Source organism: Lissotriton vulgaris, unplaced genomic scaffold, assembly GCF_964263255.1.
Source record: "Lissotriton vulgaris unplaced genomic scaffold, aLisVul1.2 SCAFFOLD_1248, whole genome shotgun sequence".
NCBI classification, from domain to species: Eukaryota; Metazoa; Chordata; class Amphibia; order Caudata; family Salamandridae; genus Lissotriton; species Lissotriton vulgaris.
The window spans coordinates 106,168-118,306 of NW_028244393.1; the positions used below are offsets into that span (position 1 = coordinate 106,168).

General features: G+C 43.5%; 1 protein-coding gene across 1 annotated transcript in view; it reads right to left on the bottom strand.

The window, feature by feature from the left end:
* ADGRA2 (adhesion G protein-coupled receptor A2) overlaps positions 1–12,139 on the bottom strand; it is a 451,371-nt gene that overhangs the window by 6,623 nt on the left and 432,609 nt on the right. Inside the window, exons 17-18 of the mRNA XM_086948811.1 lie at positions 11,722–11,867; positions 7,332–7,421 (exon numbers count right to left, since the gene is read on the bottom strand). Coding sequence (XP_086804937.1) covers positions 7,332–7,421; positions 11,722–11,867 — 236 coding nt within the window. The remainder of the gene's footprint in view (positions 1–7,331; positions 7,422–11,721; positions 11,868–12,139) is intronic.

The following is a 12,139-nucleotide window of genomic DNA, read 5'->3' on the forward strand; positions in this document are numbered from 1 at the left end:
CACAGGTTACACACTCAGGCTGTTGCAGGGGGATCCAATCCTTTGTATTTGGAACTAAAAGTGAATTACTAACGTGGGCCAGATGTGCGTACAGACTGGTCAGCACAAGCAGTCACACACTGAGCACTGGCGCTTTGCAACCAGTCGTTAATTAGGTCATGTTGCAAAATCTCTATAATCACAGGAGATCACAGAAGCAGCTGGCTCTCGAGTATTAACTAGGTTGTTTTCTATTTGCTATCACCTGTAACTGGCTACAAACACAGGGATGGTGGCCTGCGAGGAACAGCAGAACACTCCTTCCTGTGTTCACTTCACAAATGGGCAACTTTTATCGTTTTTTAAAAATAAAAAAAGAATAGTTTCCTGTCTTGGAAGACTTTTAGGGAGCAGGCAAGGAACGAGCCACCTATTTCCACAGGAACGTCCCTTTTAGTGATGTTCCTGTGGCGATATGGGCTTCACCATATTTACAAGGCAGCGTGCAGCCACTTAACATGAATTAAAGATGCTTGTAAATAAGGCCCCCTTTCAGGCTATATTTAGCCTGAAAGGGGCGGGCAATGGGTGTTGTAGTGGGAGTTCCACCGCAACACCCATTGATTTTGATGCTGCCCCATATTTACATAGGCAGCGTTAATATGGGACAATTCAAAAACGAAGACCAGGGAAAACACATGGTCTTAAACAGGGGCAACAAGGAGAAATGTTTCATTTCTCCTCGTTTTTTGCTATTTCTAGGTGTGCTGCATTGTACAGCACACATAGACACAGCAAAAGGCCATTAACTGTTTATGTGCAGATAGGTGACCCTTCCTGCACATAAAAAATCAATTAAAAAAAATTAAATTTTGCAACTTCTATGTGTTTTTTTCTTGCATTAAGCAGCACACAAAGAAGTTTCAAAATGCCATTTCATATTGTTTATGTGCAGGAAGAGACACCTTCCTGCACATAATCAATCTTCCCCTGCAAAGCAGGAACCCTTGCACTCTAGTGCAAGGGTGTCTGCGTTGGCGCTAGGTGGCTAAAATTAGCGCCAGGGCAGGGGGAAACGCAGGGCTGCACCTTATCCTTCTAAATATGGTGCTGCCCTGCGTTTTGGAAGTGGCCGAATGCGGAGTTAAACCAAGGTAGCTAATGCCGTGCTCCACCTCTTCCTAGTAAATATGCCCCATAGTTCTCAAAGGTGAAGCTGTCCAGTGAAACCTCAGGCCCTTTGGAAACCTGTTATCACTGACTTTAACCGCATGCGTGCTAGCGGGTTTTCCCGCTGCGTGCTGAAATTTCAAAAATCACGCGTTACGTGACAAAGCCAGCTCGTCATGCGCGCAGCGCAGGTAACGCCCATGACGAGCTTGCTTTGTCACCCGCATTGAAGGGGTTAAGGAGTCAATAGCTTTCCAGAGCTTAAAACTGCGGTTGTAAACCATTTCTAGATCTCATTGTGAATCACAAATAAGAGGAAATACCCCTTTTGCACCATCCCACCCTTAAATTTGCGGTTCACAATGAGTTGTTCAACCCATTTTTTGATTCGGATAGACTGAATCACAAAATAGGCTTAGTACATGGTGATGTCAGAAGCATCACTTCAATGGTGCAGATGTTTCAGTGGCACCGATGGATGCAGAGGGGTAGGCGGCCCCTCCATGTCCTGCACCAGCTGCTATATACATAACAGGCTGCCAGCTCAGACGTTTTCTGAGGGCTGGGGCCTAGCTCTGTATTAGTTCAAAGAGGGTTATGAGGAGATGAAAACTGAAGAGATACAGTGGACAAAAGAGAGACAGAAGGGGAGCATCTTAAATGGTGCAGAAATGTAGGTAGTAAAGAAAATAGGAGAGTTTCGGGATACAAGGGAAAATGGAAAAGAACAGAGAGTAGATGGCGAGGGGAGAAACACTGGTGTAGGTGTGAAATATTGGAGAAAAAAAAGGAAGAGAAGGGAGAGAAACTAATAAAAAGAGGAGAGAATGGTACAAGAGGGAAGAAGAGTAGAAAAATGCAAGGGAGAGATGGAGTGAGTGTGAAAGGTAGAAATTAAAACGAGCCTAGAGGTATAGGGAAGAGTGTGTGAGACTGAAAGGCATTAGGTAGCTAGATACAGATGATGGATAGGAGAATAGGAAAAGCATGGGGAGAAAAGAGAACGAAGGAAGAAGAATAAAAAGGTATTTGAGTGATGCAAGAGTAAGGGCTACGTGCAGTGCAGAAAGGTAACATCAGTGGAGAATGGAGAGAGCCAAGGGAAGTGGAGATATACAAATGCGAATGGCGGAGGAAAGTAGGCGATACAAAAGAAGCGAGCGTAGGGCAGAGTGGGGGTGTGTGTCAGGAAGTATGCATAGACATGGTGTAGGGGCGAGTGAAAGAGACAACTGAGAAGCTGGAGAAAAGGGGGAGAGAGGATCATAGGAATGGAACCATCAGCAGAAAATGGATAGGAGAAGGGCAAAGTAAAGAGACAGAAAGAAACTGGGGAAGAGTGAAAGATGCAAGTGTGAAGTGTGAAACAGAAAAAAGGAAGAGAGAGAGAGAGGGGGAGGATGGCGATAATAATTGAATGATGCACGGGCATTGGGACTGAAGAAGTACAGGGGCCCGGAAGCATAGCTTTAAATAGTGCAGCAGGTGCAGTAGAGCCAGTGCTCAGAGGTGTGCTTTTCCCAGTGTACCCCAGTTGCGGTTGTTTTTTTTCTCCTATCCATTGAGATCCGGGGTCCATTTTCCATAGTTGAATTGGGGTCCATGGCTTCCTTGCTACACCACTTGTGGGTGTGCCTTTAGGAGTACACACAAGGGATCAGAAGGGATGGGGCTAGAGTCCATATGGAAGCGTAGTTAAGAGTGGGTGATCGTCAGAGAGAGTTCAACAGCCAGGGAGGGGTAGAAGAAGTGCTCTTTATAACCTGGAGCCACTAATCAGTCTTGTCACATTATTTTTCGATACACAGTAAAAGTGTATTTGTGAAAAGGACTGGAACGTGACTGTGAATGCTTTGCTTGTACTGAAAACAATGTAAATTGAAGCTACTCAGTGTGTTGAAGAACTGAGGGTGTCAATTCGGTGCTCATGAGGAGAATTTTGGGGACTGAGGTCATCCACCATAGATCGAGCTTCTTGACTCCGCCACTATATATACCCTGGTATATCTCCCCCTTCCTGTTCTCTGCTCTCCACAGTTGGACAAGTATCTCACACTGCTATCCATGCATCAAGTTGTTTAAGTGAGTTGGTAATTCAGACTTCATCCTCATACATTATTTGGCTTTCCTGCCAATCGGTGTTCTGAGCACACACTTACAACATACACTGTCCCACTGGACATGGCCACCTCCACATTACTTATGCACCACCTGTAAGTGATATCATGAAAGCAGTTATTGAAATTATTTTGTAGTTTTGATTCTGTGCATGCCCTCATCTCCTATTTTTGTACTTGCTTTATCCACTGTTTTTGTTGCAGCATGATGGACAATTTTAGTTTCAAATGCTTGTTTATTTACTGTGCAGGTTTTTGGTAATAGTTTTGTGTGCTTATTTAGAACAAGCAGTGGTAATGTATCGGTTTCGCCTATGTGATGAATAAAGTACTGTTTTTTAACAATCATCATCTGGGAGAAGGAAAGAGCTTTATGACAAATAACACAGGAGTGTAGGGGAGGTGGCACAGCGACCAGAGCTGCTGACACGAGTGCTGGGGTTCCCGGTATGTGACAGCACCATCCTGTGATTCTATACTAGGCACGTAATCTCCCCAGTGATAAACTGGTATATAAATATGCTGTGGAAGAGTGAAAAGAGGCAAAACTTTATGAAAAAATTGTTCCACCAAAGCGGATGTTAACAGTATTGGTGATGGGAAACTGATAAGAGAAGCAGACGAGGAACAAGCATTGGTAAATGCAGGAAAATATGCTACAGCCAATAGAAATGGAGGAAAAGTAAGTAGCAAGCACAGGAACCAATTAAAAGCCAGGAAAGAGAGGAGGCGGAACAAAGTCCGTTTTAAGTTCCTGTTAAAAAAAAATAGACTGCAGGTGAAACCTAAATAACGTACAAAAGGGAACCAGCGAATTTCCTCATTAACCCTATCCGTGCTGATGACGGAACCGCTCCGTCATCAGCTGCGGTGGCTCTGTGCTGATGAGGGAGCGGTTCCGTCATGGCCCTGCCGCCGCGCCTGCGCTGCGCTGATTTCGTGCCTGCGCGGCGCGTTCTATTGAGCGGGCGGGGCCATGACGGAACCGCTCCGTCATGAGCACAGCTCAACCGTGGCTGGTGACGGAGCGGTTCCGTCACCAGCACGGCCCCGCCGCGCGGCCGCCCCGCCCCCTTAGCACTGCGGCGGAATAGCCGCCGCAGTGAAGGGGTTAACCTGTGTCCTCAATTTGTCCAAATTAATGTCATTCTCAGGATGTCAAATCCTGGTGAATGCCTTTCATGTAGAAACTCTTTTTTTACAGTACCTTCTTTCAGGATCCTTGGTTTCCTTTTTCAGACTCTGCATACACACGCCTTCATCTGCTTTGTACCTTTGTCATTTTGCACTTGTTTATCAGGAGAACCTTTAACACAACTCCTATTTCCTCTGTCCTGCTCTCTTTCTCCCACTACCTACACCGAAGTCTTTCTAGAGAGGTGAGAATCTATTTACAGCACTCCAAAACATATTATAAATTATTTCACTTTTCTTGTATGTATTACACAGATAAAAGATTAATCCATTGTCACCAGTAATGTTCATGGGATATCATAGTAATGAAACAGTATAAGGATAAACAGTAGTCCAATGTGGAATCAAAAAGAGGTCCTCTTCAAGGTAACGAAAGTTTGATTATTCTTCTTTTTTTTAAAATTCATAAAAAACAGGTGTTTCCAGCATACAAATCGCCACAAATCGCCAACACGTGTTTCGTCTCCCACAGAGACTTCATCAAGGCATAGATAGTAGTAGGAAGGTGTCTAATAATCCATTTATGCAATGAGGACTCAACGTTATGTATTTTGATAATGGGATACCAAAGAATATAAATAAATTATGAAATGAAGTAAACAAATAACTGGATTCACTCCAACAGGAGAATTAGTATAATTATCCCAATAGTCATATCATCATTGTTAATATGCAGAGGTATCAAAGACGAGAAAAAGTATAAGAATAAAAGCTGTCAGGATCCACAATTACTATCGCAGCACGAATCACCCTATATATAGGTTTGCTCAGACTCCCCGGAATGTTAGAGGGATCATAGTTCGCAACCCTGATAAGTTGCAATCAAGTGTCAGCAACTCTAGTCTCCCGCCTCGTCGCCTGCAATAGTTTGCTGAACCTACACCGAAGTCAGTTAATCCTCATTCTCCTTCTACTAGTTTTTTTATACCTAGTGTCTCTACCATTATCTACAATCCTAGAACTTCTTCAACCCCTAGCACCTCTGCCCTTGCTTAACCTTTTAATACCATTTCTCCTACTTATACTCTAGTACCCCTAGCATCCACAACCACCGCTATACCCTAGTACGTTTTCCCCATCTTTACACAGAATCTCTTCCACCAACCTACAGCCTAGTTCCTCTACTGCCCACCTTTCGCCTCCTTCTACCTCCTCCCTTGACTATACCCTATTATGGCTTAGCCCTACCCGTATCATAGAGCCTGTGCCCCGGCAAAGCCTCGCCACTCTACATATACCCTAATAGCTCCCCCTGTGTCCGTTATTCATGTTCATTTTTCTCTTTGCGTTCTTTGTGTTATTTTCTTGTCCCTGAATCCTCTTTTTGGTAAATTCCTTATTTTCCTTCAAAAAAGGTTTTCCTTTACCTTTATCTTCTTTCCCTTATTTTATGCCCAATGTCCTCAAATTATTTTAGAAAAGGAGATTCCTCATTACACGTTTAATGAAAATGGGTTTCCCCCCCAGGGGGGGATCAGGCACATGTTCTCCATTTTTTTCTGTGTTCAAAGTGAGGTAGAGCCGTCCTGCTAATGTGCACCGCCAGCAGCAAGACGTGTGCACTGATATTCCTATCTCTCTAAGGGGGTCACCCCTTAAATGGGTGCCCTATCAAATTCAATAAATGTACTCTCCCCAAAGTCCTGTTGATTTGTTTTGAATATTTATATACTACAAACCTAGCTATGACAGAAGCAGAAAACGTTACAGACATGTTGTGGGGAAAATGATTCCGAAATTGGTACAGTGTACTGATGGGAAGGAGGGGGGGGGGGTGGAACGGTAGAATCCCTCTGGAGGGTATTTTACATCAATGCTATAAGGCCAGAGGGAAATGATTAGAAATGGAGTTCTTTATGAGCTATGATGGTGATGTTCCAGCAAAGTGTATATTATAAGAATGTCTTTACTGCAATGGCTATTCTATTTCATGAAGTTTGAAAATGGCAAAAGATATGGTTACCAGAAAATTAAGGGAACCATAAATTACCTGAAATGTACTCTTCTTAAAGACTGTTAAATTGGGAAAAAACCTCCATTAATCCAGCATGCTTGCTTTTCTTGGGAAAACCCCCAATATTGTGTGAAATATTAAGAGTCCATGGTGATATACAGACACAAGCAGCTGGGCACCTATGTGATCGTTTCAGTACCCTACACTCGTTCTACAACGTGTTGTGAATTGGTCTAGTATGTGGTGGGTGTGAAGATAGGGGTGTGCTTTTGAAGCACCAAGGCAAATCTGGGAACCATGACTGGTAGGTGTACCAAAGTTAAGAACAAACTGGGTAGAGTTGATGAGTCTGACAACCCTTATTTTCAATGTGTATGACCTGATTTGGTCCATGTAGATGACAATCTTGTGTCCTCTTTTCTGGTTGGAAAATATGCGTAGAAGCAGGTTAACACATTCTGACAAGGCAGGTGTCAGCTTCACATATATCACTAACAAATAATGACTGAAGTGGGTTTAGCGGACAGAAAGACAAGCCCAGCCCTGGACAATGGGCTAGTGGCTACTTATAAAGAAATACCTTTGATGTCTTTCGATGGGTTGACATTACATCATTTGGATGGAGTAATGTCCCACAAATCAATCATGGAAGAACGGTTGATTATGCCAAGTCCAACCATGCAGAATTTGTATCCAAGTTTGGATGAGCGAATGAAAACACTTGTTTAGCGCATCATGTGACTAGCATTTCTAGGTGCTGGGTTATTATTCTGGCAGCACCCGCAACATCACTTCACCCTTATCAAGCTTCCACTGGAACTTGCACTGCAAATGCTTCATTGTCCTGAGAAAACGCAACAGCCATTGTCGCTGTTTGGTAAGAAGGCAAGCAGCAATTAACAAGGAAGTATACTTACTTGGAGTGATTCTCCCGAGGATTGTTGATGTTGACAGCTGCCGTTATCCCACAAATAATGAGGGGAATACCTCCGGCAATGAGGTAAAACCTGAAGGCAAAATACAGGAGAGAAGATCATTGTACCGCATCATAAACACAAAAGTAGAGATTCTCTCCAGCCAAAATAAAAAGAGCACGTGGAAGTAACAGCGTATCCTATATGACTCCAATCCAATAGCATCACATATATAGAGACATCACGCAACCTTTGACCCCGATATAAGATATGCAGCTACATTCTAGAGAACATTGTTTGGTAACAGATACATCTTCCAACTTCTACAACTTGCAAAATCAAAACTCATTCTTACCCTCAAAGCATCAGGTCTGATTGCAAAATAGTTCACGCATTTCAAGCAGGAAAATCAATTGCTGCTCCTAAATGATGCCATTTTCAGTGACTCCAACAGACCTGATGCTCTAAAGTAGACACTAAACACTAATGTAGACAGACGCCAACCCTTCGATGGACACACAGCACAGGTAGACCCTAGTGTGCTTCTGCCTACTAGTGCTTGTAAATCAGAGGAGAGATAGAACCACTCCTGCCCCACTGCAATATCGACAAAGCGACATCTGCACAAACTCTTGTGTTACAGCAAGCACAGACCAAGATACATGCTGCCAAACTCCTGCCCTGCACATGGGAAAAAAAGAACGACAAACTCCTACTCTAAAGCCTTTGTAGATCAAAAAAAAAAGATGTTGAGCGGGAGTCCTGTCATGCAGCTCAAAGACGAAAAGAGCTAGCTGCCTTCTGTTCAACAGCCCATATTGATCAAATCATGTATATGCCAATGCCGTTCAATGGGAGCTCCCACTCTTATACACCTCCACGGAAAACAAGGACATTTTCAGTAAGAAACTATCAAATAAACACACTAGTGGTCACCAAAGAAATTGTACTTTTGTATTCCTATTTAGTTAGCTAAAGCCAAGCATGCAGATCTAATCATATCCGTCTGGTCTTGTACACATTCGCAGCAACATCCCATATATTTTGAGAGAACAACAGCAACACAAAGCGAACACAAGGAGATGATGGACGAAGCTCTGAAACGTTTCAGACACTCACTCCCAGTCACAGATCTGGGTTATACAGCAACACAGCCTGAAGAACCTTCACAAATGAACCCGCTGAACTTCCTACAGGAGCCACAAGAACTGATAAAAAACTGGAATGTGGGCAATCTAGCACAACTAAGCATGCCAGCCCAACTATACTGACCTGTACTCACCCACCTATAAGAAGTCTACATCGCAATAGAATAACAGATCCTTAACACGCTGAGTGTTTCAAATCTAAAACACCCCAAAAACAGACCAATAGAAAACCATGCCCAGTCACCTGCAAGGGACTTGTGCCACATCACAAAACTATATGATGAAAAACAGGGTATATATCAGAATATGGCAGTCAGCTTATCTTCTGACATAAAATATTGTGTCCTAAATAAGGTTTACAAAAAATAGCTCTCAATTGGAGTTAATAGAAAATCCACACCCAATGGACCAAATATTTTTCTATCAGATGCTTAGAACATGAGAATTATGTCAGACGATATTTCTGCTTACGGCATTCTGATATTCAATTGAAAAACATCAACAGTGGCTTGAATATGATTTGCTGCACAATCATACACATACACAACACACACAGAAATTCATAAACACAGTTAAGTGGTCAAGATTAGATACAACACCTTGGGTGCAAATTGTAGTGCTTAATTTGAGCCGGTGGTTTCCGGTGCTCGGTGCTGGCACTTCATTCTTAGCACCGGATCTTGTGACAGTATGCCACAGGGTGGCACTGTCTGCCAAATTTGGGTATGAGCACAACATTTTATTAATTGAATATACATTGACAATCATTAATAGGTGCCACTCAAGCCATTCTTAAAGCTTTGGGGGCCTTGCATTTTATGAAGTTACACTTGCAGGAGTGTCATTGGTTCGTAGTTGTGTTGGTACTGTAATTGACAGTGCTGGAAGGCGCAACGCATGGTGCAAGCTATCATGTCCCTCTGATAAGGGCCCGGTCACTAATTGTTTTACAAATTAACCATCGGTGCAAATGCACATGGATGGTTAACCCCTCCCCTGCTGATGACGGAACCGCTCCGTCATCAGCTACAGTTGGGCTGTGCTGATGACGGAGCGGTTCCGTCATGGCCCAGCCGCCGCGCCTGCGCGGCGCTGATTTAGCGCCTGCGCGGCAGTTCTAATGAGCGGGCGGGTCATGACGTAACCGCTCCGTCACCAGCACAGCTCAACCGCGGCTGGTGGCGGAGCGGTTCTGTCACCAGCATTCGACCGCCGCGCAGCCGCCCCGCCCCTTTAGCGCTGCGGCGGAATAGCCGCCGCAGCGAAGGGATTAAGTAGTCTAGAATGTCTGTAAAAATCTGACTAATGCAAAAAACCTTTCCATAGAACAGTTGCAATCTCAATTCTACACACATAAGACTGATGCCAAAAACCACAATGTAACAAAACAGTACCAACCTGTACACATCTATGACTAGGTTCAACATAAACAATACCACTTGAACTCACCTACAGTTACCTAGTTCATGAACACAGCAACAGATAGGAACTGCAACACAGGCTTACTGGGTGAACACATCTACATAAAATCAATTCAACAAAGTATAAAAGGTGTGCAAATGTACAAAGCAGCGCTAATCACGTCTTTATTGGAAAGTCGACATCTACACATTCACTGTGCCTGTGCCTATCAATAACACAGAACACAGAACCACCTCTCCTTCAGAAAACAACTAAAAACTTGGATATTCGATAAGTAAAGCACCCCCCCTCCCTCAAGCGCCTTGAGACCCTCTGGGTGAGTAGTGCGCTATACAAATTTAAACTTGAACTTGAACCTGTACACACCCTCAAATAAAACCTAAAAGATGATCGACAGAAAAACACACACGACCCAGATAAAGAATCTAGCACAATCAATCACGTTTACCCATAGGTGAAAAGTTGCATTTAAGAACTTGATAATGCTCACTGTCGAACAATCACACAATGATGTACACATACAAATATCTAAATATTACAGCAACACAGTCTGTAACCCTCTGTAAATATAAAAATAGACAAACGTGGCATGGCAATGAAGCCAAGCATACACATGCACACCCATGGAAACAGTTCTACGAAACACCACATCAGAGTAAAAAGGCCTGTGTGTAAGCATCCTCATCATGCCTATGCCTCACCCATCTGAGGAGCAGAATTGCAAAGCATGCATCTATAACGTATACCATACTGAGAAATCCGTTTACAGGCACAGCACATTTTCCTAGGGGCATATTTACAACAAAGTGACGGAATGCAGTGTTAGGCTTCCTGGCTTAACGCCGCACTCCGCCACTTCAGAAACGTAGGGATGCACCATATTTACAACAATATGGTGCAGCCCTGCGTTTCCCCCTGCATTGGCGCTAAACTTAGCAGCCTAGTGCCAACGCACACACCCTTGTACCATAGTACATGGTGTCTGTGTTGAAGGGAAGATTGTTTATGTGCAAGAATGTCTCCCTTCCTACACATAAACAATCTTTAAATGACTTTTTGTAACTTTTATGTGCGCTACTTAATGCAGCAAACATAGAAGTTGCAAAATGTCATTTAAAGATTGTTTATGTGCAGGAACGTCTCCCTTCCTTCACATAAACAATCTTTAAATTACGTTTTTCTAACTTTGATGTGTGCAACTAAATGCGGCACACATAGAAGTTGCAAAACGTCATTTCTTTTTGATTGTTTATGTGCAGGAAGGGTCACCTTCCTGCACATAAACAATCAATGGCAATTTGCGATTTCTGGCTGTGCTGCCCAACGCAGCATACACGGAAAGAGCAAAAACTATGAGAAATTAAGCATTTCTCCTCATTTCGCCTGTTTATGACCAGTGTTTTCCTGGTCTTAATTTTGGTGCTGCCTCCTATTTACGACTTATTTGTAAATAGGGGGCAGCGTCAAAATCAATGGGTGTTGCGGTGGAACGCCCACTGCAACACCCATTTCCCTCCCCTATCACGCTAAGTATAGCGTGAAAGGGTGCCTTATTTACAAGTCAGCGTTAAGCTATGTTAAGTGGCTTAGCACTGCCTTGTAAAGAAGATAAAGCCCCTATCGCCACCACGTCACTAAAAGTGACTTTGTGGTAGTGATAGGGGCTTGTAAATATGCCCCCTGGTGTGAAAATGATTGCCTTGCTCGTTAGTGTCTCGACTTCCTCTTTGTTGTCATCCATTGTGCAACCTGTTACATCTCGGACGTTGCGCCACAGTGCAGTGGAAGATAACAAGAACATAAAGCATGGAATATGCAGTTACCTCAGCATTGGTCTGTGTGCCGGCTGGGGAGCGTCCCCGTCCTGTGGTAGAACAGGTTTGCGATTCATATCTTTGTAGATGACTCGCGCCTTTACACCCATCCACAGTAGTGTGGCAAGTGTAGAGTAATGCAGCACAGTGCCAACCTGCAGAGTAAGACAAGTAAGGGTAAGGGTAAGGGTAGGGTAAGAGTAAGGGTACATCATTTGGTCTCGAATATGGATAGATCATACAACACTACTTCCCAAAGATACTCTTAGATTACTTCGAAGGCTAGTTAGAGCGGACGCAGCATGGATTCGATGTTGTCGCTGATTTCTAAAATATGCCTTAAACTGCTAGCCTATGAAGAGACATTCAAACTCCTACTAGTAATGGTTCTGTCACATACTCTATACCGATCCTTTTCCGTGTTTCT